At 42.3% G+C, this 27,283-nt stretch overlaps 1 protein-coding gene across 2 annotated transcripts in view; it reads left to right on the forward strand.

Annotated features, from left to right (window-relative positions):
- The first annotated feature begins 722 nt into the window (after positions 1-722).
- Positions 723-27,283, forward strand: part of MSN (moesin) — a 40,731-nt gene continuing 14,170 nt past the window's right edge. The window contains exons 1-2 of one of the 2 annotated variants that reach the window (XM_056491302.1): positions 723-862; positions 23,123-23,206. In XM_056491302.1, coding sequence (XP_056347277.1) covers positions 851-862; positions 23,123-23,206 — 96 coding nt within the window. In that variant the 5' untranslated portion in view covers positions 723-850. Of the gene's footprint in view, positions 863-23,122; positions 23,207-27,283 lie in introns of those variants that run through there. The other variant, XM_056491303.1, reaches the window with a different exon arrangement.

Below are 27,283 nucleotides of genomic sequence, written 5' to 3' on the forward strand. Positions count from 1 at the left end.
AGTCAAGTGGGTCTGCACAAGCTTGAGTTTCTCAACTTTGGGGTAAAATTACAGGTTCAAGGCGGGAATATGCTGTAGGCTGTACCTTCCTAGTACCTCGGCCAATGGGGAAAGGAAGGGGGCAACGTGCAGCAGGGAGTTTAGGATAAAAGGAGGCTGCGCCGTCCAAAACCTCGAGAGAAAAAGCCCTGGGGCAGCATGTATGTGCCAGTGGACTTTCCCGTTTTATTTGAATAAAGTTGCAAGACTCCTCTGTGTCTTTTATGGTCACTGGCTTTTCACAGCGCGACTTTCCGAACAAGCTGGAAGTGTGCTTTTTAGTCAAACAGATGGCTGTGAAAACCTCGTACAGAACAGCCCACTGACACACGGGCCGAGGAGCAGCTGTGTGCACACGGCTCTGGCTGCACGAGGGACAGGAGGATTGCTCCCAGGTCAGCGCTGCGGTCTTTGAACAGCGCAATCGCCGACAAAATAGCATTATTTTCTTAAATAATGCCTTTATCAAGGACCAGAAGTCCCAATGACACTGATCCCGCGGCTGGGGCTGTCTGGGCGCTACTTTATGGGCGCTGGAAGCCCTCGGCTGTTGCCCCGGTGGGAGCGCGCCGCAGCCCCCGCGGCCCCGGGCCGCGCCCTCCGGGGCAGCTCCGCAGGCACCGCCCGGCTCGGCCTCCCCGGGGCGGGGGCGCCGCGGCTCCAGCCCCGCACGGAGGCGGCCGGGCGGGGCCGGGCGGGGCCTGGCCGGGCGGAGAGGCGCGGCGCGGAGTCCCGTTAGAAGCAGCGCGGAGCCCGTGCGGATCCCCAGCGGCGCAGCAGGAGCGACGGCCGTGCCCAGCCCGCCGGGAAGATGCCGAAAACGGTGGGTGCAGAACGGCGGCCCCGCCGCGGGGGCCGGGCGGGCGCGGCCTGGGGGCTCCTCCCGCCTGGGCTCGGCTGCGGTGAGGGGCACGGAGGAGTCCCGGGCAGCGGAGCCTCCAGCCGGCCCCTCCATCTTGCGCTCCCCCGCCGGAGGGGCCGGCTCGGAGCCGCGCCGGGACCGTGCTGCTCCGCGGGGTCTCGGCGCGGCGGGGCCGCCTCTCCGCCCTAAAATGTCCGGCGGCGCCGCCCGCGTGTGCCCGGCCGCGGGGGGAGCGCAGCGGGGCGAGGCCTCCGGGCCGGGAGCCGGGCTGCCATGGCCGCCTCGTGCGCTCCCCGGCCGCCACAAGTTGGGCTTCTCTCAACTTGCAATTACTCACTTTGGGTTGCCAGGGAACCTTGTCCCAGCTTGACTCGAGGCATTTCTTGGCTAAAGAGGGTTTAGTACTTTAGAAAGTCTAGTCAAGTCCGTACTTGACTCTCCCCGCAGCGGGAGTTCGGTGACTAATGAGGAGAATGGGGTTTTTCCATTTAATTTCTCCTGGTTGGAGTAAAAGAATTGGTCCCAGCCCTTCATTGATAAAACAGGAAGGAGCAGGCTGGAAGTCTCTGGATGTTTCCGTACTGGAGTGGTCTGAAATGGCCTAAGAAAATCTAATGTTTAAGCTAAGAGTCTGTGGTTTCCGTAAAGGAGAGGGGGAAAAAAATTCCAAACAGGAACTCACCTCTATGCAAATAAAAGTTGAAATGAAATCCACTGTGATTTTCTTTTCTTTTAGTAGTTTAATTTTTTTACTTTAGATATTGAATGTCTGTTTGATTGACAGCTACTTTTCCTGGTGTCTTAAATACCATCTCTGATAGCATGGATAGCTAGATGATGGTTATTCTTTAAACATCAACATCTTAAGGGATGTCAAACTTCAGCCAGTCCAAGGTTAAGAAAGTATTTTCTTAAGCTTTGGAAAGGTCTTCCATCAAATATTAGTGATGATTAGTGAAGATTTACTTACTAAAACAACTAAAATACAGGCAACAAGTTCAGTTAGATTAACAGAAATAGCACAAGTTAGGGGACTGCTGTGTAAAATGCAGTTGAGACCTTTTAGCCAGAGAGTTTACAGTCGTGATGAGTGACTTTTTTTAGTGTGGCTCGGCCAAGAAATCCTGAACGAGAGGCTCGTAGGGCGGGGTTCCCAGCAGCAGGCTGAATCTGAGCGCTGGCTGCGAGGTGCTCATTGCAGCCTCTGCAGACACACCCTGGGCTGGATTCACCTTCTCAGCCTGTTGCTTTCTGGTTTTGACAGAGCAGTTCTGGTTATGACAGAGCAGTTCTGCTTTTGGAGCTTTTAAAAACTGGAGTAGATAGAGAAATGCAAGTGTTTTGGTGTAATGCTTTCTATTGCACACTGAAGGTTCTACAGAAAGCGGTTCCAGTGTCTGTGCCTGTTGCAGTACAGAGCTGCAGGCCTGCTGCTGTATCAGCCTTTGGTTTCCTGCCCCATCTGCTCTAGTTACAGACCCAACTGAAATAATATTTGAAACATTATTTCTTGATATTTGGTTTGCAGGAACAGGATATGCTGGCATAACTGTGTAATCAGTTCTTCATGTGAAATAAACATGACTACTAGTGTGCTAGCTTAAGATTTGTTAATAGCTGCTTAATTAACAAAACACTGAAATGCAAGAGACTTTCCTCAATCAAGAAAAAAAATCAAGGTCAAATGTGGCTGAAACCTGAGCAGTTAGATGTAGGTTTATGTGGGCTTCATCACAAAAATAAATCCATTGTGAAGAAGACAGATGGAGGAAATGTTCTAAGGAACAGTTCTGGCTGGGCAGGAAAAGCATTTGTGTCAAAACTACTTGGTTGGTAACTCTTATCATTCATCTCACCAGGCTTACAGAAACATGCTGCTGCGTGGATTAAGCAGCAAAACCTGTTGAGTTCTGAGTCTCTACACCTCCTCAAGCTAGGCTAAATGTTAGCATATGTAGCTGGAGATTTCCATTTTGTTATGTGAGGTTTGCTATGAGTGACACTAGGCTGTGTAGCACTATTAATAAGAATCCAAGATTAACTCTGGTAACCTTTGAACTAGTGCACATGATTTGCTGTTGTGACATGTAATGGGGGGGTTTGGTTGCTGGAGGCTTTGTAGGCTGTGTAGAAAGTCCATCATGCATTGGCCTGCTGATCCTGCCATGCCTTCAACAGCAAATCTTCACTGTTTTATCTAGAGATAAAACTCTGGAAAGTTTGTGAAGTGTGAACAGTTAAAGCATATAAAAAAGGGCATATAATTTCCCCCTTGCTTTGTATTGCAGAGGGTGGAAGTAGTTGAGTGCTAAAAATGAGCCATTGTCAAGCTCTGAAAAGTCTCTCCTTCAGTTGTGAGCAATCTGTTTATTTGCCATGAGTAGGCTCTGATCTCTCCCTGACTGATGGGTGCAAAGCTGCTGTTTTGGGATTCATTGACTATTTTGCCTTGGCATGTGCTTACTCTGTGGCTTTGTGAATGGATAGGCCACTGAACGTGAAACAGCATTCATCACATGTGAGGTGTGCACTCAACAGTCCTGTCACTAGGACTTGGGCAGTTCTGCTTTAGGTAACAGAAATAATAGGTCTTTACTCATTGTAGAGAAAGGGTTTTAACCAAAGCTAGTCTTGTGAATACAGAAAGTTTTAGGAAGTAATAAGGGAAAAGGTACCAACTTTATCATACCATAGTTTGAAGCTAAGTGTAGCAATAGGTATTAGGATGTTTAGGGACCTTGTCTGTAGTTTGAATTGATGGTCCTAATTCCCAGAAGAACCTGAAAGGTCCTAGAAGCTTTGTTTCGGTTTCTCTTTGAAACTTCGAGGTTTTGGTTAGAAGAAAAGTAACTGGGAGATTGAGGTTTGTATAGGGAGAACCTTCTGGTTAATTAGTTTCTTGTGTGTAGCTACTTGGTACCAAGTGCTGTGACAAGATGGCAACTGTGAGCAGAGTGCTACACTTGTTTGAGTGATGGTTTTTCCTTTTTTTTCCTGGTATGGTATTTGCGTGATGTCTTGAAGGGGGGAAGGGATAGTGATGAAAACTGTGACTTTAATAGATTGGCTCTTCTCTCCTGATCCTATTGTGCTATGAAGGAACTCTGGAAGCATTCTAGATGTCTCCTGTCTTATTTCATGACTCTTTGGTGCTCTCTCTTCCTTTCCTCACTCAGTATAACTTGGGAAGCCTGGTGACACTGATCCAAGTTTGACATGTGTGCTGCCTTATTGGGCAAGCTCAGTCCATTATATGTTTCTTCTAATGCCATCAGATGTATGACTTGCTGTAAAGAGCTGTGTTTGAATGCTCCCAAAGACCTCTCTTTATACAGAAGTGTTTCCCCTGTTGGTGATTTTCAGATGACTTGTACTTCAGAAGCAACAATAGCTAAAACATGCTGCATTTACAGTGGAACCAGGTAAACTACTGAATCTGGTAAGCAGTGAATTATCTGTAGCTTTATACCTACTATAGCATTTTGCAAAACAGGAAAGGCCTTTACACCCTAGCTTGTATTGTATTCAGCAGCTTGGTTCCTAGGTTCTGCAAGAATAGCAAGGTTTTACTTCATATCAGATGAAGCAATTAAACCTGACAGTGAGAAAAATCTTCTGTTTGGTACTTTTAGGCATTCTATATTAAGGTTAAACAGTAAAGTACACCATTGATGATAAACAAGCATTCACTTTGTTTTTACATAATGGTAAAATCTTCCTTTCTCTTCTTATGGCAAGCCCTGTGTCTTACTGGACAAAACCATCAGTGATAGTGGTTTTACACTGTTGTGAACAAGAACTGTTCCAAACACCTGATCTGAATTGGTAGTCAAGGTGATGGTGTTACATCTAAGAGTGCTTATCAGGCAAGAGGTTTTAGAAGATAAATGTCTTAGTTGAGTTCTTTATTTAATTTTTGCCCTCTTGATTTGTTGCCCAAGGCAACTGAGCAAGAAGCAGGTTGGTGAGGTGCACCTAATAAAAAGGGCCCAAGGAGAGTTTTAGGTCTGCTGCTTCTGGTGTGAGAATCCTATGGGGAACAGGATGTCTCCTATCAGGGGTTCATCACTTGATTCTTGCAAATATCCTGTCACCATAACAAGCAGCATCTTTTTTAAACCTTCAGGACATTGCAGCCCTTTCCTTGGGGTGGTTCTACCTTGTCTGATTAGTCATCCCTGAAGTTTAATTACAATTCTTGCTTTTCTCATGAGGATGGTTCATCAGATGTCTTAATATGGACTCCTTTCTTTTGAAAGGAAATGGCATCTCTACCTCTAGAGGAAACTTGTTTTATATATAATGTCTAGTCTGAAGCAAAATTCTCGAAAAGCTCACTAAGTCCCTTACAGCTGCTTAAAAGACAGCTGAACTGAAACTGAAGAATTGCAATACCTTCTGCTTGTGACACTGGGTGTGCCGGGGGACAGCACCCTCCTGGTGCTCTGGCCTGGCCACGTCCCTGCTGATCAATGGCTGCTCACAGAGCAGCCCCTCTTCCTCCACAGAGGTGGCTCTGGCTCTGCTCCAGGGTATGAAGGAAACTGACTAAAAGCTTCCTCTGGCTGCGTCATCTCCTGGACTCTTTCCTGGCTCGGTGCAGCTCAAGCAACCTTATTTGGCTGACTTCATTTTTTTTTTTTTTTTTTCCCCCCCTTCTGTGCAGCAAGAGGGCCTCCCTGAATTTGCACAATAAAGCTGTTATCTGTGCTTAATCACTGTTCTGAGAACTACAATGGGGTTTGTTTGAAAAGAGCTCCAAGATTTCAACTCCTAGGATCTCTGTGATTCCCGTGTCCCGTTTCCCAGTTTCCCTTTTCTCTGTTTGCTAAGTGATTATACCAGAAACCAGCTCCTCTGCTGCTGTAGTCACACTATTGGAAAATAGGAAATCTCTACCCAGGAATAATCCAGGGCAATTAACTGATGTAAATTAAGAGCAATAGTAAGCAGCCAGTTAATTGCTTGCTTTTCCCTAGGGGTATTGTGGAACAGCAGGTATTTGCATAGTGCAGCCAATGATACTGAATTAAGAGTTTGTTTTTATCCCATCTGAAACTTCCAAACTGGGTTGAAGTCTCTAGGTTGATGGAAGGCTACTCTTTAAGTACATCTCTCTGTAACATTCCTGTAACTGTTTCTAGGTGAAACATTTGGAAGTTGTGGGCATAAACCCCACCCTTCTGAGTCCAGTAGCTAACACTGACTCCTAAGGTAATGTTTAAAGCAAATACTTGGTGGGGAGGTGGGAAGAGACAGTCACTGGCAGGCTTGGTGGTTATAAGACCACAGGATCATCTACAGCTGTTTGGGGGTTTAGAACCTGAAATTGCAGAGATTTGGGCCTTATATTGACAAGAGACAATTATGGCTGCAGTAACTGTGGCTATCAATAGGTAGGTGATGTAGTGCTGCTTCCTTCCTGTGCAGCTGTGAAAGGATATATTCACTTCTATGGATGTGTGATCCTCCAGTGCAGTAGTGGGGCAGTCAGGAACTCATCTTTGTATCGCAGCTTGTTGAACTTATATGGGGAAAAAACACCCTTTGAAGATATTCTGCAGGAGTCATGCCTTTAAAAACGCTTTTTCCTGATTGTTCTAACATCTCTGAAGCTGCAGTAGTTGTTCTGAGAAACCTATTGAAAGATACAAAGTGTGGATGAAAGAATGTTGTTCAGTTCTCGTCCTATTGCCAGGCTAAGGAATAGAGCACTTGGCCATGCTAGGCCTCCTTCCCTTTGGCTCTTGCTGGTTGATGAATAGCTATGGACAAGGGCACAGGAATGCTCCTAAAGGAGGAATGAATGAAAAAGCTCTGAATCTGATCAGCTCTGTAGAGAAATGTGTAATTAGGCAAGAATGAGGTGATTGACTAGGAGAGGGAAGAGACACTCCTTTCTCTGTCAGCTGTGATTCTGTGTAGAGTAAAATGAAATATCAGAGGAGTTTAAAAAGAATACCTGAAGCAGTGAATCATGTCATGGTATCCATGGTCCAGACTGAGCTATATTCTTGCAAATTTCTAGTTCTTGTGTTTATTCTCTAGAGGAAGGCTACTCAGGAGACAGAATTTTACTGTCCTGGAGTATGAATACTGTAAAAATTAATTTGTTTTATTTTCCTTGTCTTTTCTTTGATGGGGGCTGTGGGGCTATTAAATTGATACTGGAGAATTTTGCATGCAACATATTGGAGAACTGTTAATTTGCCATTATATGCCTTCCTATGTTCTTGAGGTATAATCATAGAATCAGTTTGGTTGGAAAAGACCTTTGAGTCCAGCTGTAAAATTATGGTTTTCTGCAGCCATGAACCATTCTTGTTTGTCTGTTTATCACTAATTTGTGCTATTCTCCTTTGTAGGCCCTTATCAGAGAATTTTTTCCTCTCTTGGTTAGGAATCTAGGTATGGTGGTGAAGTGACTGAGCACAGGAAAAACCTGCCATTGCAATCTGATCAATCACTTAGTTACAGCATTTAATAAATGTATTTAGTTTTATATAACATAGGCTAATAAAGCCTATAGAATTCTAGGCAACTAATGGAATTTTGGCTAACTTTTTCCTTCTGTTAGCTTTTGAACTTTACTGTACAATTGAAAAGTATGGTAAGGAAAAATTTAGCCTGAAATTCCATTGTACTTGGTTACAGTGCAAAAACTGAGTTGCCAGAGAAATTATTAGGATGAAGTGTCAGGATAATTGATATTTTCCACCCTCCAGAGGTGTGGCTTTTCATTCATAATGTCTGTAAGAATATATATATGGCATAGATTTTATTTTTGCAATTCACTTTTCCAGAACAGTGTACTCAGAGGGCAAAAAAATTTAAATTCATCAATATGCTAAATGTCTTTTCAGGCAGTTTTCTGGATGGATAAGAGTGATTTGGTTGTGTATATTTTTCTTTGTTAAAATCCAGAACTTGATACCTTCCTGACAATTGTAGTCTATAGGACTTGCAGAATATCAGCAAGTAGTTCTGAAGGCACACTGTAAGAAATAAGGCAGTTACACTGCTGACAAATTCAAGCAATATCAGGTTGCCCAGAAAAAAAAGTACTAATGCAAAATCCACACAATACTTGATGGTCCAATACATCTTATATGAAAACAATCCTATTAGTCAGAAATTATAGAGAAGAATAGATTTGTACACATGTATTAAAAATAAAGATTTGCTTACAGATAATTATGTGGACACTTTAATGAAGATAATCTATTTGGACTGGCTGTTTTTGCTGTGTTTGATGTCCCCCCAGGGTGTGTTTTTCCCCCTTGTTTACAAGGGCACAGTGCTGGTTCCTCTTGAGCCAGCACTCTCAGATCCCTTTCTGCAGGGCTGCTCTCCTGCCACTCCTCTCCCACTTTGGACTTGTGCCTGGTTTTACTCTGCTCCACGTGCAGAATCTGGCATTAGTTCTTTTTAAATTTTTTATTGCCACTGATCAATCATACTCTGAGTTATCTAGACACCTTTTCAAAACCTTGTGTCCCTTGAGAAAGTGAACAGCACACCCAGTGCTGGTATTGTCAGTACCTTTGCTAGTGGTGCATTCAGCTCCTGCAATCCAAATCATTGATAAAAATTCTGAGCCACACTGGCGGTGTTGTGGAGACCTGGGGAACATCACTGGGGACTGACACAGACACAGCCCTGTTCCCTGCAGCCCTCTGAGCCCTGCTGCCACTGGTTCTTCATCCAGCACACTTTGACCTTCCTTATCTTGCAGCTGAACAACTTGTCCAGAAGGATGCTGTGAGAAACAGTATCAAAAGCTTTACTAAAATACTGTAAAACTACATCTACCACCTTCATCCATTGAGTGGGTGACCTTATTGTAGAAGGATACCAAATTAATTATGGCTTTCCCTTCATGATCCCATGTTGGCTGTGCCTGATGATTGCATTGTCTTTTAAATACTTTAATGTCCTTTAAATGCCTTTCAGTAGCACCAGTAACTTGGTTAATCAAATTACTCTCTGACTGCTAAGACAGGTCTTCCAGAAAGCAAAATTGCCTGGAAAGCTGGGAGGATTGAGGGAAACACTGTAGCTTATAGTGCAGCTGAGACAATAGAACACTCAGTGCCTAAGCAATAAAAACATGCAATATTTGTGATTATGTTTGGTTTGGTGTTTATGGTTTGTGTGTGTTTTGTTTTGTTTTTAAAATCAGCAAAGTTATCTTTTATGGATGTCACTAGATTATATTACTCATTGTATTCATAGGTTCCTCTAAGATTTGACAGCAGTCATTAATGGAGACACTGCACAGCAGGCATAAGGGTGTTGCTTCTCTAGGGTGTTTGTTATTTCTGTATGGTACATCCAAGTGTTGATAAATGTCTGTGGTCTGTGACATAAGATTGAAAGCTTAAGCATCAATAACTGTTTTGCCAACATCTGTTTATTTCATTTGTTCCTACGTGTATCTCAATACTAAGGAACCATAAAACGGCATTTGAAAAAGTGACTGATTAACTTCATTTGTTTTTTTGGATAGACAACGAAAGCTTCAGCCTAGATGTATTGAATCCAGTGTCTGTCCATGTACAGTGTTCTGTGGCTGTAGTTACCCTCCTACAGTGAAAGATCAGGATCTTAGCTTGCCTGAAGTTGAGAAACTTGGCTTCTTCTGTTATTGAAAATGTGCTGTTTGAGCAACTGGATTTTTGTTGCATTATATATAATTTTCACTAAGGCACACTCAACATGTGAATTTGTTTGCATTGTTGAAATACTGGAAGCAGAGAGCAGTAAAATGAATATGTTCTATCACTTCACTATTCACAATCCCCTAGACAACCAGGAGCTGCTGTTTGAACTATTAGACATGATTGCTCATTTTGTGAGCTGCCTCAAAAACTCTTAAGCTTACTGGTAATTTGAACAGTGGGGTCAGAAAAGACTGATATTACTAAAAATGTCAGGAAGCTCCAAGTCCATGGTTGGGACTGTGGAAGGCTTGAAGAGTGTTATTATCACTAAGCCAAGAAAACATTTTCATAAGTGATGTCTTAGTCCTCCAGCCTGTAGCTCCATTGTGCTGATTTTGTTACAGAGCTGGACTGTTACTTTCCTTTGCTGTAATACCAAGGTGACATTTTTTCTTTGTTGCTATGCTAGTTCTTCACTTCAAAAACTATCAAGGAACCCCTCTTGTCTGAAGCTGGTATTGAAAAAACCCAAGTATTGACTTAATATTTTTTTGTTTGCTTAAAACACTAAACTGCACCTGAAATTGATAGTATTCTGTCCCAGCTATGACAAGGAAGCAGCAAATTCCTGAAAGTTAATTTTCTTATTCTACTTGTAGTGTCTTGCTGCTGCATGTGTTGGGCTTTGTGAGATCTGTAGACACCAATGTCTTCTGCACTGTATACCTGGGGTTCTGTGTTGACAGCTGTACATGCAGAAGTGCAAATCTCAAAAAACCCCAACTTACGTTTTTTTTTTTTTACTTTATCTTTCTCTGTGGTTTGTTACTAACATTTCAAATTGATGAGTGACTGCAAGAGGCAATGCAATCTATTATGCTCAGTTTGAGTATTCTTTTACACATCCAGCATTTTAGGGTAGAGATCTTTTTTTGAAAGGGGTTCCATGTCAGCATCTTCAGCTGTAAGAATATATCAGTATAGTAGAGTTGTCTTGAATCTACCAAAAGACAGAGCAAATAGAAGGACTAAGTAACTTCCAAATCACTAAAAGATCAGACCAAGCTGAACAGTACTTGCTTCAGCATCATGCACAGGAAATACAATGCTATCTTAGTGTTTGTTCTGACAAATACCAAGTAATCAAGTAAAAATCTGACAGAAGGCTGTCCTGCTCCTTCAGGTTCTGACAGATTTAATAAACAGATTTTGTTCATTGCTCTGCCCTTGATTCATTTCTGTGCAAAGTCTCTTCTGTCCCTAAGCACCAAATGTATCTTAGTCAGAGGTGACCAGCCTCTTCTCCCATGGCTAAGTTTTGAATGTGTTTAATATTGCAAAAAAATGCGTGGTGAGTGTCTCTTTTTTTCTCTATAGAACATCTTGGACCATGTGCTGCATTGCTCTGTCCTTTCAAGTTTTTTCTTGTCTTTTTACAAATAGCTTTGTGCAAATGCTCTGGACAAAGTTTGGCATAGAGGACTTTCACATTAAATGCTTTTACCATAGCCTAATGGCAGCTTTGATTGGGCAGTGTTTGGAAGGATTTGAAAGTAATTGTGATCTGAGAGGATTCAGACAGTCTTGTAAACCAAGTGATTTTGCTGGTCTGCCATTCCCTTAGAGAAAGATGGATGAATGTGGATCTATCAATTTCTACAACAAGCCTGAGCAGAAGTAGTTAGCTGCTCTTGCTGCTCCCAGTGTTGTGGAGAAGTGCAGTTAGGGGTAAGATATCTGCAGGCAGGAACACTGAAGGAGCCCCTGACTGATCAAAGTTGAGTTCATGTCTGCCAACCCTATGCTGCTGTACCTTGGTATGTGGAGATACCTGAACACATAAAGCAACCCTACACAGCAGGTCTGGGTAAGAGCTAAACTCCCAAGTTAACTTCTGAATGTTCTTTGCAGAAGGATTTTCAGGCTCCCTGCCTGTCCCTAGTCTAGTGAGTTCTGCTGTTTCATTTTTTAGGTTATATCTCCATGTATGTTGACCTGTTCAGGAGATGTACTCAGCATCTATTTCCTTTACTACTACCCAGCTGAGTTTCTTAGTTTTGACCTGCAGCTTTAAGACCACTAACAGTTTGGCTTCTCTGCATGTTTGGCTGCATAAAGATGGTCCATAACACCTCTGTAGAGGAGAATCAAGGATCTAGATATTGAAACTGCAGTTCATGTAAGGAAATTACTCTTGCTGACTTGATACAAGAAGTCTGTTTATTTTAATAAGTCTTACTTGACCACTTACAATCCTGGGCATTCAGCAATGTCTTCATCAGTGCACCTAGGTCTCAGGTGTTAGCTGAAGTTTATCAAGCTTTCTTTCTAAAATAGGCCCATTAAGGAGTATATGAATGTGAACCCAAGAGAGTGGATTTAACTGCAGCCTTGAATGAACTACATCAACTTGGTTGCTTCCTTGAGAGCTTTGATGGTTTGCTGCCACTGTAAAGTTTTGTTGTAAATTCTGTTCTGAAGTTCAACAGAAAATGGATTTAATGGCATGTATATATGTGGCTTGATAAATTTCACCAAGGGGTTGTGTATCAGAGCTGCTGAAAAGGATAAAGGAGGAATGCATGGGAGTGAGGAATAAGAGTGGTTCAATAGCTTGGTCCATCTTGTCCAGTTGTACCCAAAAAGCCATCTTGACCTTTCTCTTCTGTGGCCTGTAACAGTGCCCCTGTGTAAATGTACTGAACAGGACCAATGAAATTATTCTGCTGGAGAAAATAACAGAAGAGTTATTTCCACCCTGATTCATCCTTTTGAATTCCTACTTGTGGTGTAGTTGTGGAGCACAAGAATGAACCCAGAGAAGTGACTGGGAGGGTGCAGATTGTTCAGAATGGCTTCCTGTGGTGGTGGATACAGACACTGCATGTGCTGGCACTGCCTCCTCAGCTCCTGTGCCCCTTCAGGAACCTTTTGGGACATGAGGTTCTGTGTCATGGTGGTGTAGTTCCTCTCCTCTGTATTAGGAAAGCTCAAATGCTTGAACTACATGGAGCTTAAAATAACAAAGAATACTTCAGCAATCACAAGCTGATCTTTTATAAACTGTGGACAGTCTCAACAGAACTATTTAAAATCTAAAGTAGGTTGGTGGTGAGGGAAGCAAATATGGGTGGGGAAACTGAATATTAAAAAGAAGTGTAGAACTGAGCCATTTAGGGGAAATCCTGTGTTTTAGGGAACTATGACCTAAATAGATATGAAAATGTAGCTAGCCTAAATGAGACCCTGTACTGAAAGGAAGTTGCAGGATTTGTCTAGCATGCTGGAAATGATAAAGCTGAAAATCACAGGATGATGAAACAGCTTTAGCTCATACTTGACTGTGCATGTAGTTAAATTTGGAGGGATGGCTCATAGTCTGGGCAGTCAGATCCCACAGTAAGACTGTGTTCTAGCTCCTAGAAGTCTGGCCATTGTTCAGAGGTTCAGTGAGGGCTGTGAGCTGGCCAAGAACTTGATGTGCCACACCCAGGCCATGCTCTGGGTGTCTAGAACAGGCAGCCCTGTGTTCAGCTCCCCTCTCTGTAACAGAGCTAAACTGCTAGGAGTCTCTTAGTTGAAGGACAGAGAGAAGCACGTGAAACAGATAAGCTTGCTCCGACTTTTTATCTAAATGTGGGTCCTTTAGAAGGAAGAGCTTGGCCACAGCAGTTATCTTCATGCTTTCTTCCCCGTGGAAAGTGTCTTTAGTGATTAGCAGAGTGCTGGAGTGTAGCAATTTTATTTGCCCTCAATTCCAAGGAACCTCTGAAACAATTCTTAACTGGAGGTGAATTTAGAGACCTTCTCATAGGGACTGAGTATTTAGTCTATTAACTCATGAACTTCAAGTACTTACTGTACATGTGATGCCTCGATGCAGGTCACACTTGTCTTGTTAGCATCCTGTCTTGATCTTGTTTTGAGCTCCTTCCAGCAAAGTAGGTGCTTGTGATTTTGGCAGACATTCACTGGATGCTATGTTTGGAAAACTTGTTGGCTTTTTGGGAACATGTCTCAGTTCCCAGTCTTGACTGATCAGCCCCTCAAACTGGGTCTTTGCAACCACTAAACGGTTCTGGGAAATTCCCTGCCCTTGGTTTGAGGATGGAAGGGGAAGAACTGGTCTAAGGGCAGGCTAGAGTGGGGTAAAGTTGCCTTCTAAAGAGCCTTCTCAGAAAATCTGAAGTGCCTCTGATGGTGGTAGGGAGCACAGGGACTGTTTTGCTGGTTGAGTGACTGCAGTCACATCATAACACCTTTGTAGAATGTACAACATAAATGGGGTGGCACAAAACACTTGTTTGTAACCTGTGTGTAGGATTGCCTGGGAGGAGCATACAATAGTGTGAGGAATGTCACCCATACCACTGCTGGCATCCAAACATGCCCACTGCCTGCTAACTGCACTTAGGTTAAGCTCTGACATGTGAAGTACTACTGCCAACCCTACTGTTAGTGTGCAGAACCCATAATAGATGTGTATATTTCTCCAGAGAAAAGCTCTTCTAACAGGCACAAAAAAAAAAAGGTATTTACAAAACAAGCAACCTCCCAAAAACAAAACCCAAAGCTGCACAGATTGTGAAAGTTGAATGATGGCAACTGCACATTGCTAGATTTTACTTCAAATTTTACCTCCTGATCCAGATGTTGCAGAAAAGAGGTCAGGGAGTTTCCCCATGGTATTTTAATTTCCTTCTGGGCTTTGACAAGTAAAGGATGTTCTCTCTAAGCAGCTCAAACAACAGGTACAAAAATAGTTATTCCAAGGGCTTCTTCAAACTGACTCTAAAGAAACAGAAAATGGCAATGTTAATTACTTGGAACAGCTACAGGAAAGCAAAGGGAGGTGCATGAACAATCTATTTATGGAAAAGGAAATGGCAAAAATAGAGGAATTGATCCATTGCACAAGGTTGGGAGTAAGTAGTGTAATAAGTGGCATACAAGTATCTGGTCTTTACTGTAAATGTGGGGATCCACCCATGGCTGCTTCTGCTGGCTTAGTACTCTCGTTTTACAACTCCCTTCCTCTAAGTGAAACTTGTTTGCCCTCTGGAGAGGATGATGGCAAGCTGCTAGGGTGTTCAAACATCATTGCTGGGAGGTGACTGGTTGAAAAGTAAGGATTACATTTAAGTAGCTTTAACCTGGAGACATTATTAATGATTTTGGAAGCCATGCTGTGTGGGTGGCAGGGGAATTTTAATAATAGCTTTGAGTTAATAACTTTGTTGTAGTCTTTGTAAAGTAAAACCTTCATTCCTGAAAAAGTTGCCTGGCCAAATCAGATCACAGATTAAATTGGGTGAATGATAGCTCCAGAGTTGTAAAATGTGGAGTTCTCCAGCCCTGTGGAGTCAGAACTGGCACAGCCCTGGCTTTGATTCTTGTGCAGTACACTTACAAGTGTGTGCCCACTAATGAAGGAAGGTGTCTCCAGAGCAGTGAAACATTAATTGTGAGAAAGCTGCAAAGCTGGGGCAGAATGAGACTGAAGGCATCTAAAGTAAGACAACTGCAAACAACAGACACTTTGCATGAGGAGTTTGAATTTTTCCTGTGTACTCTGTAAACATGGTTTGAAGGAGACCTCCTTTTTTAGAGAAGCTGTCCTTGAGGGTAATAAATCTGATTCTGCACTATTTGAGAGAAAAAAAAGGAATCCATAGTTTATAGTTTATATAAGGGTGTCTGAAGTAGACTCCCTGACTTGATATGAATAGCTGATCTCTGTAATGATAAACATATCCTGCTGCAAGGACAATCCCCTCCCAGCCCACTTAGTGATCCTCTGCTCAGGCCTCTGAGTACCAGGTATCAATCACATGCACAGGAGGAATTAAACAGGAAGGTAGCTGTGGCTTCTCACACTTGGTCTTGAGAACCAGTTAAGCAACAAAATACTGCTGAGTTGCTGTGCTCTGTAGGCATTACCTTTTCAACAGCAGCAACTGCCTTCAACAGTTTTAAAATAAAATAATTACTATTTTAAAATTTTAATTTTGTGTTCTAAATAATATTTTTATTATACAAAATATATTTAAATATAATGCATTATTAATTAATTACTAAATATTTTAAAAAGTTATTTAATATTTTTTAAATGGGAATGTTCCTGATTACTACTTGCTGTATGGAAGAATTTTGTTTTCCATCTCATCACTGTGAGTTAAGCAGTACAAATTAATTCAGGAGTATTTTGAGATTAACAGTCAAATACACCAGGGCTCTGACACTGCAGTATGACAAGGTTCATATTAGAATAAATCACTTGGTTTCCTTTTTTGAAACTGACTGCTTTAGCATTATATATTGTAGCAGATTTTTAGTTACAGGCACATACAGAGAGGGAGAATATTCTGAGTTTGAAGGGATCCACAAAGATCAAGTCCAACTCTGAAGTGTATGATGTGTATAGGGATTGAAACTGCAACTTTGGATGTTATTAGCACCATGCTCTAACCAACTGAGCTAATCTCATTAATAACCTCAGTCAGTTTTTTGTCTTTACCCTTTTCAAGAATAGGGTTAGGGTTTCAATCACTGGATGCAATGACTGCTATAAACCTTGTCAGAAAACTCTTATGGAAATGCAGTTGGAATGAGCACAGAATTGGCTCATTTTGAACTCCTTTGTTAGGTAAAGCAGAAATATTCTGCTCTTCCAAGCTCCACACAGGAAAGCTTATCTTTTTTTGTGACTGATGTGATGTAATTGTTTCCCCCCTACCCAGTGTTTGTAAGTTGGTGCTATGAAGGTGAGTTTTGCTGGAAGCTATGGGCAAGCACTGGCAGCATCCCTTGGTGTCTCTGCTGCAGTGAGGTATTAAATGCCACAGATGACACAGACCCAGCCTGCCCAGACACTGCTGCTTCCATCCTTTCTTAGGTGCTGGTGCCTCCAGCCTTTCTCCATCCAGTTTTTGCAAGCAGACTTGTCAAAGCTGTGAACTTTCTTGGTCTTGCAGGCTGGTGCTCTGGCTGGCTTCCTCTTCCTGTGCTCAGCAGTGTGGCTCCTGAAGCTGTGTGGGTGCTGTGGTTTGTTGCCCACATGAGCCATCTTGTCTTGCTGGGGACAAAGAGCAGTTGCTGGTGGTGGGGATACTGCTCAGGTGTGGCTCCTCAGCAGCTTCTGAATCCAAGCTGGTTTGCTACCCTGCTCCTTCACAAGGAAGGAATAAGACCATGGGAGCACAAATTTAGTTAGATTTAGCCTGAATTCTTCCTCAACCAGGCTTGCTGTTGCTCACCAGAGAGGTTTGTGAAGCTGGGTAGTAGCATCTGCCCCTTCACTGCTCTCTGTCTTCAGGCTCCATGCTAAAGTCATAGGGATGCTTTAAAAGGTGCATTCCTGTTACAGACTGTACTTAGGTACCAAAAGAAAGCCACATACTCTATAGGGTGTAAGTACTACTTCTGGCTCACTGGTACCAGAAATACCATGGCAAGCTTTCTCTGGGTGGTAGCTTTATTCAAATAGTGGGGTGGGATAGGATGGGATGCCTCTGTGGACTTACTGCATGGCCTGTGCTCCAGTCGAAGGAGAAGTGTCCCCAGCAGAGCAGGATGGGGCTGGTGGAGAGGGCAGGGAAGCTCCCAGGAGCTGCTGGGAGGGTTAACCTCTCTGTGCTGTCTGCAGTGTAGTGCCTAGGGTGTCCCTGCTGCTGTTCTGTTCCCTGATGAGCTTAGAGGTATGAAAAGGCCCTTTAAGACTGCTGCAAGGGGGCTTGGTTAATTAAGTGTAATCCTTTGAGAAATTGCAAGCGCTTTCACATGACCCGATCCCAGCCTCACCCTGACACAGAGGACCCAGGGCTGTTTCAGCAGGGTGCTGGCACTCAGGAAGGAGCCAGATGTCTGTGAGTATGGCTGGTGCTGAGGTGTGGGGCATCACCTCTGATTCCCCTCCAAGGCAATGCAAAGCTCTGTGTCCTTGCAGTGGGCCTGTGCTGGCTGAGCAGTGTGGTGGGAAGGGAAATGCAGCACTCCTACTCCAGAATCCACCTGCACGTTCTGAGGAACGGGGGACACTTCTTGTTAAACTTGCCATATTGCTGCTAATCTTGGCAAAAGCCAAAACTGGGCAGCTTTTTAGATTATTAAGGTGCTTTATGAGATCTTAGTTTGTGCAACTCCAGCTGGATTTGATGTGCTTCCCTGGTCAGACCTGGGAAAGTTCACAGCTTTGACAAGTTTGCTTGCAAAAACTGGATGGAGAAAGGTGCTGGTGCCTCCAGCCTAAGAAAGGGTGGAAGCAGCAGTGTCTGGGCAGGCTGGGTCTGTGTCATCTGTGGCATTTAATACCAGTTGGAACTGGTGCATGGCATTGGTCTAGTATTTTTATGTGGAGTAACTGCTGGGTAGACTGGTGGCTTTCAGTGCAGAGGGTATAAAGATTGGTCTGGAATTTCTTTTTAATTGAGCTTGCTTCTCTTCTGTATCAGTCAAATTTGCAGTAAAGTATAAGTTTTCCCTATGTTACTTTCTCCAGAAATAGTCCACTTGGTGGCCTGAACCTGGGAAGCAGGGAATGTCTGAAGCTTGAAGCCTCCAGCCTAGCAGGGTATAACAGCTTCCTTGCATACAGGAAATACAGGGAGGAAAGAAGCTTTAGCTCAGGGTCAGGGTTTTGTAGAGGTCGATACTCTGTTGTGCTGACTCCACTTATTATTCTGACATGAATTTCCTAGTACTCTATTCCTGTCTCAGCTTATGACAAACAGAATTGTCTTTTCTACCTCTCATGCTGCTCAATGCACTGGGGCATTAGCACAAGCAATACATCCGTTACTGAGCGTGACAGCATCAGTCTTTCCTGTTTGTCCTGCCATATGCAGCTACACCTTTTCATCTCAGGAAGTTGTTATAGCACACTATTAGGAGGATTTATTCAGAGAACTGAAAGATGCCTGACAATTACTGCTGCTAGTAAAATTTATTTGGAGTAACATTGGGGCAGAAAGTGAGACTTGGAGGTGTATGGGCAATACTAAAATACCCAAAAAGATGCTGCAGATGGGTGCCTGGTACCACTGTCTGTTAAGTGTGTCTCTTGACTGCTGAACACCATGGGAGGAGGGGGGTAGTGGTGGCATGTGCTTTTGGGAAGCTTTTGCTAGTCAAAGGGAGCTTTCTTTGGCTGCAGCTGCTCTGGGGCTGGAAGAGTATCTCTTCCATGCCAGAGGTTCTGTCTGTGCAGGAGGTATCACACTTGACAATTCTGTCCTTGGCAGCAGGAAACTCTTTAATGTGCTCTGGCAGTGGCAAGCTTTAGCAGTGCTTAGACTGGTGGAACTATGGTAATTCCCCAAATAGAGAAGAGGAAGGGTTGCTAGTTTTCTATCTCTTTCCTGTAGCTGTTATGAAAGGAATCAGTTGAATATGGGCACTTTTTTTTGGCATATTTTTTAAATTTGGTAAGTATAAATTTGCCTGTTGAAATGTAATAGTTGAATGTTTTTGAAGATTTTTGATAAATCTATTGATGAAATCTCATAAACTTTCTCAAAACACCTTCTGAATGTCGAAAGTTTGATAGATGTTTATTAACAGAATATCTGGAATAGGAGGGTAGTACACTTGGGGCTGATTGCTGCCACCAGACCTTGTGATTGAACCATTGGTGCAATGTCTTTCTCTTGCACATCTCTCAGCAGCATGCACCTTACCTGTCTGGACTGACAGAGCTAAATTTGTATATGCTCAGCAGCCCAAGTCAGATACCTTATTGATGTTTTTTTCTGTTTGCAAGCTGAATTATAAACATGCCAAGGCTTATGCCAGCACTCTAACATAGGAAAACCTTTAGATGGCTTAGAAATACAAAATCTAATAGCTTAATGCTGATGAATCTTGGGGCTTTTCTTAGAATCAGCACTGGTAGTAAAGTAGAGAGATAAATGGTTTAAAAGTGCTTTGGCAGGCTGTCAAGGAACAAAGCAAATGAGTCTAAATTGTGATTGGACTGCCTAGTTTTGGCTTTTTGCTACAGCATCTGTATTCATATGTGTAACATCTGTGTTGGTCAGTACTCAGCTATGAATAGCTTAGTAAAGTGGTTTTACTTAAAGTGAGAATTTAAATGAATAAGGAAGAAGGTAAACATGCAGTGCCTGGCACATACTTGTCTGGTAGAGATTATGGCAGTCTGTAGATCTCTTCATGTAGCTTGTTTGAGCTGCAAGCAGAGCACATGAAGATCAGTGCCTCCCACCACCTGAAATGGTAGAAACTTCCCTTTGAGCCAGTTGTTGTGAACTGGAAAAACAAAACCACCCTGGCTTGGTAGTGAATGGGGAAAAAAAATGCCTTTGTGTGTTGTTTTCACACCAATGAGCCTTAACAAAGCTCGATTTTATAGCAAACTAGCTTCTCAGCCAAGTATTAAATGACCAGTGATGGTTCAAAGTAACGAATGGTTAAAATGTCAGTGGCTCAGGGCAGGATGTGCTCCCTCCCCAGCTCAGCCTGCTGACAGCTCACAGCAGTGTGCTGCTGAATGTGTTAAAACCGTGCTCAGCTTGGGGAAACGGCACTACCGGGGTGTGGTTCTCCAAAGCACAAGCCTGTTTCCTGTGGTATCTCAGCTTCTGCTCTCTCAGATCAGCCTGAAGCTGCAAGTGCAGACACATTCAAGACTGCTGCTCTTAAACTTTAGGTTGCTACTCATCCTGAGCACAGGGGACTTGGTGGGGGGGGGAAATGTGTAAATCTTCCTATTGAATGTACTCATTGAAGGATAATATTAGAGTCAGATAGCTTAAGGGCATTTAAGTGACTGACAGTGAAGGAATTTTGCTGATTCCAGCATGGGACCTTATTTTACTGTGCTAACAAAGATGTGAGTCTTAACAAGTATTTTGCATGATTTATGGGGTTACTTAAGCAGTTTTATTTTAAATGTTAAGGTGTGATTTGTTCTAAATAGCTCTAAGAGCTATTTAGGCTCGAGTGGCAAAGAGCTGCCACAGATGTTTCACTTCTGTTTTCTAGTGCTCAGATATTTGGCCTTTAATCACCTATGCACATGTTATCAGATAAGAATAGCTACTGTGCTTTGCCCATAAACAGTGGAGCAAAGACTGTATTCTTTCATGGTAGCTGATGCACCAATGCTTTAGGTGAACAGGAAATACTTCAAAGTTAACAAAATGTAAGGTGTAACTTAATGGCTCATTTAAGGTAATATAATGTATTACATTCTTATACCTGCATGTAGCTTATGGACAGCTTTGCTCTCACTGGTGGCTGTGCTGGGCAGATCAGGCTTACAAGCCAGCACTCCTCCTGCTAGAAGAGTCTGCTTCCAAGTGGAAGTACCAAAGCTGTTTTGGGGAGCATTCAGCCCTTCTAGGAAGAGGCCAGATTCCTGTTTCACCAAAGTACCATGAAATTAGCCCATTGTCAAGGTCTATGATTCAAAGAGAAGAATTTTTGGAAGGTGTACACTAAGAACTTAGGGCACCTGCATGCTGTTGAAATCTGCTAATTAAAAAACCAACTTTGTTCTTACAAGTTTAGGCCACTTGTGCTTTCCTTACTACTTCTGTGGGATGGTTTTGCCTTAGTTTGACATTGTGTCAGAAGGTTTAGAGGGCTTCAAAACCAACTTATTCCTGATATACTTGTTCATGGTATCTTTGTTCTAGTAATGTCTAAGTAGCATTCCTTTTGCATGAAACAGCTAGAACTTCAACTTATGTGTACTTCAGCCTAAATGTGCTAAGCCATCCTTTAACCTTTTTAGCTCAACTTGAATTCTTAGCTCAACTTGAAACAAGGAAACCTTTAGGTTTATCTCAAGAGGATCTCAGGTATAAAATAGTGGTCTGTTTAGTCTGAAGCAGACTTTCTAGGGAGCCTCAAAAAGTATTTGTTATCGTCAGTGGTTTCTTTTTGGTACTTACCTAGATTGAACCAGCAGAACATCTCTTGCTAATTGGGAAAAACCCCCTGGTTCTGGTTCTTTTGCAACTGGTTCCTTAGTAAACAAGATGTGAAATCTGATATATTTTGGTAGAAATACAGGAATCAGAACTGTCTGATCATATTGCTATTATGGGGTTCCTTGAATATTTCTCTGCTTACTCTTGCTTTTTTGGTCTCCCGTGTCATACTTATAGTCCAAATATGATTTTAGTTGTTCTTAAAGCTGTTCACAGTGTAATTCTCCCCACCCCTCACCACTGGAAGCCTGGTGAAGTGTACTAATAAGATTGATTGCACTGAAGAGCAAAAAAATTAGGATTTGTTGATCTGAGGTAAATGTCTGTTGGCAAGAGAGAACTGTTAATGCAAGGCCTGTGTGCTGGGGTTTGGTGCATGGTGAGTATTTTGTCTGTACAATTTCAAGCCTTGAACCTTTGCTTTGATGGAAAAACATTTTAAATAAAACTGTTTTAATATGTACAGCTTGTGTTGAAAAATTGTGCAATATCTTTACCTTTTTCAGTTGATAGGCTTGCAAATGGAATTGGATTCTCTGGCAGTTTAGAGTACTCACAGACCTCACTTTTCCTGGTTAAGGCATCTGCTTTCAGGCCAGGATTGTTTTTGTCTAGCCCCAAGCATCTCAATCTAAATGTTTCCCGGTAATTATCAAAAGTTTTGAATGGGTTCAGCAGTGTTTTCCTCTAGCATTTGAGGTGAATTGCCTCTGCTGTTTAACTTGCTGCATGAGAAGTGAAAGGTGTGTGTAGGTCTTCTTGCTTCTGTGGGATGAAACTGTGAACTCCCTTGCTGTTTTTTACCACTTTCATGCCACAAGTGAAAATGTGATGGTGAGACATTCCTGTCAAAATAGTGCACCATATAACATTTCTTCTGGAAGACCATTCATGATCTTGCATCTTAGTATAGTCATGAAATATTGATTGCAATTTTAAATAACACTTGAACAGTTTCTGCAGTTTTTAGAAGTCTTTCATCTTCCTGAAAGAATTGGAAAGCAGTATTGGCTACTCTGCTGCTGTGGGAAGTGTTCCCATGTTCAGCATGCAGCCTGTTTGTCTTAGCCTGTGAGGACATCCTTGCATCCTGTCTCCTTCATGCCCACAGCCCTGGAGCATGTCAGGGACTGTGCCTTATAACTTCTCCAAATACTCACAAACACTGAAAGTGAATTGTTATTATTGACCAGCCTTCTGTGGCAGTTAATGCTTCTGGGAATTTCCTTGATGTTCACCCTTCAAACAAAAGGGCTGGTTATCTGCTTGTGTGCACCAAGTTTTGAAACATCTCTGCTTTTGTGAAAGGCACCAGAATGTTCTACTCTGGAAATTAAACTTCATAAGATGTAAATGGCTTTCATGTGTATCATTACATGTGAATATTTGTAGAATCAGAGAGGATAAAAATATTGCAAAACAGGAAGGTTATATTCTACAGGTAAACTGTGAGTACCATGCTGGCAGAGCAGGTGACTTTGACTGCTGGCAGTGAAATTCCTGAAAGCTTGAGAGCTGCTTCCTGGTCCTGGGCAGGTGTTTGTTCTCATTATTGGGTAGCATCACTTGGAGCATGTGTTGCAATGATGCATTTTTCTGTCTTCCAGATCAGTGTGCGTGTTACCACCATGGATGCTGAGCTGGAGTTTGCCATCCAGCCCAACACCACAGGGAAGCAACTCTTTGATCAGGTAAGTGATGGAGCTGCAGAAGATATAGAGGTGATAAATTGTAATTCAATTGAGGCAACAGCAAATAATTTCTAAAGAACTTCAAAGATTGAGTGTCACTATATGTAATAGCTTCAGGAGAACTCAGCACAGAAAGAAATTGTACTTTTTTCCCCAAACTGCTGCATTTTTAATCTCCAAGATTGTGTTAGGAGCTCTTACTTCTAGTGAACTGAGTTGGTGCTATGGCTCATAACAGTAATTGGAAAGCAGTAGATATCTGCAGTCTTAGATTGTAAGAAAAGTCTTATGGGGGACCTAGTAAGCTGTTTTTGGTTGACTTACCTGCAAGCATTGTGTAATTGATTCCAAAGGGTAGCTGGTCTATAAACCAGGAGAGGCTTAGCTGGGTTTCAAATGCTGCTTCAACCCTGAAGTGCAGGTAAAGTGATGTTCTGTACTCCCACCAAGCCCTGAGGGAAGCCTTAAGAGCAGTGATGTACAATACTACATTGGGCAGTCTGCATGGGGTACTTCAGCCTTCCTCTGCTTTCTCTGGGCAGGCAAATTTCCTGCTGCTTTGGCCCAAACAGAAGCAGGGAGGTGTGTGCAGCCCAAAACTGGAGCAGCAGCAGCAGCCAGACATTATCAGCTGCAGGGGGGGAAGCTTTGACAGACTCCACTGTGTTTCTCTGCTGTAATTGGCCATGGATTTGCTCCTTGGAGAAAAATGGGAACAGTAAATTCGTAGCTCAAAGATATGCAAATTGAATCTTGGACTAATGACAAGATGAGGGAGCTGCCAGACCAGATATGTCAGAGATTTGGGTGTGGTTCAGTAGAGCTAAGCATTCTGGGGTCAGCTCTACATAGTACCTATCATAAGGAAGAGAGAAAATTAAGGGCTGATTCACCCGTTGAAGTCAGATATTTCATTTGGGGCCAGCAAATATAATTTAAATTTTTATATATATTTTTTTAGATCTTTAACCACAAACTACTGTTTTCTCGTGTATTCAGCTGGATGATTCAACACTAGATGATATATTGCTCTTTGCAGCCCAGCCCTGAAATGGAGTGAGATCCAAAGCTTTAGTGAAAGAACTTTTTTTTTTTTTTTTTTTTTTTTTTCCCCTGTCATAATGGGAAAAATAAAAAGGCTTTCAGAAAAGTTCTGAATAACAGTGTGCTTCTCAGCTGTTTTACTATGTAGTAGCTGGTGCATATTTTGGGCCCATGTGGTCTCAGATCTGACAGGTTTGGATTGATAAGTGAAAGTCATGTTCTGTCCAGAATCCAAATCCAACATGGAACTCTGCCACAGTTAGTTCATGAGAGTGCTTGCTAATGAAGCTGAGGTGAGATGTCCCAAAGTTCATTAAAAAATAATTTTTTTAAGGGGGTGTTTTTCATGTGGATTCTTCCCATGATTATTTTTCAATATCTGACTTCCAAGCAAAGCACCAAGTGCTGGGAAACAATACTACTCACGTCAGTAATATTTTTAATCTGCACATGATATTTTCAGTCAGCTCTGGGTCATCTGTGGCTTCTGCTGCAAACTGACATTGCTGGCAGACTTGGGCTTCATCAGTTTGTCTCTGAGAAGCATCCAGTCCTGTTTCCAATACAGCAGCTCTTCATGTCTAGTAATTGATTTTGCTCCTTTGTCATGCTCTTGGGCAGCTGCATGTTTTCCTTACCCCAGTGTACTTCACACAGCACCTGTCTAAACAGAAATTTTGTTTTGCTTTTTCCACAGTAAACACTTTGCCAAGGGAGAAAACAAATGCTGTTGCAGAACTGAATTTCTAAGTTGAGACAGTGTTTACTTCACCTAAATTGGATTGTAGGTGAAGTTGGAAATGGGGGGAAAATGTGTCTAAATGTGCTAGTTTTAAACATTTGTTATTTCTAAAAGGTGTGGTTGGCATAAAATTTGCTCTCTTTAGGGAAGGGATGGACCTTTAAATGTACTGTCAGCTGTTACATATCCAGTATCTTTCACATGACTGAGCTGTTTGTGTGTATTTGTTCCTGTAAAGGGATAGTCCAGTGCTGCTGTCCCTGCTGACACTGTGACTGCTCTCTGGCTGGTCATTGTTAAGGACAGAAACTCTGCCTCTGTTTCTGTCCTTAGGTTGTCTGGGTCCCATAGTGGGGTGTGTAAGAACAAAGTTACTCCTGTTCATTTTCTCGCTCCCTTAAGCAATGTTGTGTCCCTGGGCTTGACAATCTAGTATTTTCTGCATGATGCTGGTTCTGAGAAAGGATCTGCTTTCATCAGTGCTTTTTTGAGGGAAGGGAGAGAAAAGCACATGTATGGTTTTGCTGTTGTAGGACGTTCTGGTGTGAAACCTGATTTTTGACTCTTGTACAGAAAAATATTAGAATATCCAGCAACTTTTTGCCCTGGGGTGCCCTTTCACTTTGAGCTGTCAGTTCTGAGTTAAGCAAGAAGGAAGCTGCTAAGCATTACCAAGCTGTAGAGCTGCATGGCTACCTCAGTGCAATCTGCTGGCTTTGCTCAGTGACATTTAGGAAGTATTTATTTTCACCTGTTGTGTATAAAGGTAGATAAATTCATTATGCCACACATGATTCTGGCCCACTCTGAATAGGATTCATAAGATTTTGGAAAGCTTCTATCTAGGTCTTAGCTTATTAAGCAGGAAAGCATTTGAGTCTGAACTTCCTTAGCAATAATACAGGAATGGGCATGAGGTAGAAATGTTCCTGTCTTCCTTTTTCCTGTTTGGTTAAATTTCAAAGTGAATTTTTGTAGTGGCAGAACAATGCAGGTGCTTCACTGCTTTTAGGATGTGGTTTCTGCCCCAAAGTAGCTGCCTGTAGAAATACCACAGAACATGTGCAGTAACATCATGATTTGTACCAGAGCTCTTCCTATTCCCTAATCTTGTAACTGTACAGCTTTAGCTTAAATATCTTAGGCTTGTGTGCATGGACAAAACCTGGATTAAGGATACAGGATTGGACTGTGTCTTCTGCAGCTTTGCTGATGTACCCCTTAACATCAGCTGCTGAACTCCAGCACTTACTGACTCACTAGCAGGAACTGTAACTTTGCTCCCATTCCTCAGCTGCCAGTGATGGATTGAAAGAAGAGCTAAAGGATGGGCTGTGCATGTCAGGGGTGCTGCTTATCCCACTGGCCTGATTAGTTCCCAGGTACCTTGAAATATTGCTTTCCTGGGAGTACAGAGCACAGGCACTGCAACAGTGATGATAGCTGCTTGTTTTCCTCCTTTGAGCCTTTTCTGTATTGGACTGAAGTGCAGCTGGTCTGGACTAGTCAGTAAAACAAAGCAGTGCTTTGCATTGTATGTCTTCTACACATAAAAGATTAATCTGTTGTCTGGTGAAATTTCTTAGTCACTTGTTGCTGTGGACAACTTTGAAATTGTCTTTCCAATCTTTTGCCTCTCAAACTTTTTTTTTTTTTTTTTTGGGTAAATTGATCCTAGCTTGAATCATTGAGCATCCAATCTCCTTAAAGTTGGTTTCTCTCCAGTAAAGAGCCATGAAGACAAGTCACAGGTTAAAGAAAATGTGATATTAGAAACTTCTAAAGCTATCACTTGAAACTTTGAAAACATGTGGTTAACCTCCCAAAAATGCTTTGCCTCATTATTGTGAGCTTTTGGGGTCAAAACTAAGCTTGTAATAGAAAAGTGCACTTATCTATGGATTAAAAACATTAAACACTTATCTATGGATTAAAACATTAAATTATAACAATAAGCATCTCTCTGCACACTTTAAACCTGATCATTGATCCTGTCTTTTATGTTCAGCATTAAGTTTTCTACATAGTGGAATGTGTGTTGGAGGCATTATTTTTGTTTCACTTTCCTTTTAATTCTTAAGATTCTTTCAGATTTCATGGAAAGCCAGATCTCATAAGATTCTGAATTTGTGTGCCCTGGCTTGTCTTGCCTTGCTTTTCTATCTGCATGGCCACTGAGGTAGTTGTGCAGCTAGAAACCTTGGTAATGCTTAGCAGCTTCCTTCTTGTTTAACTGCTACAGTGAATTTAGTGGTTTTGCAGAGTACCAGTTTGGTTTTGCAGACTATCAG

Source organism: Oenanthe melanoleuca, chromosome 4A (assembly GCF_029582105.1).
Source record: "Oenanthe melanoleuca isolate GR-GAL-2019-014 chromosome 4A, OMel1.0, whole genome shotgun sequence".
Lineage (NCBI taxonomy): Eukaryota > Metazoa > Chordata > Aves > Passeriformes > Muscicapidae > Oenanthe > Oenanthe melanoleuca.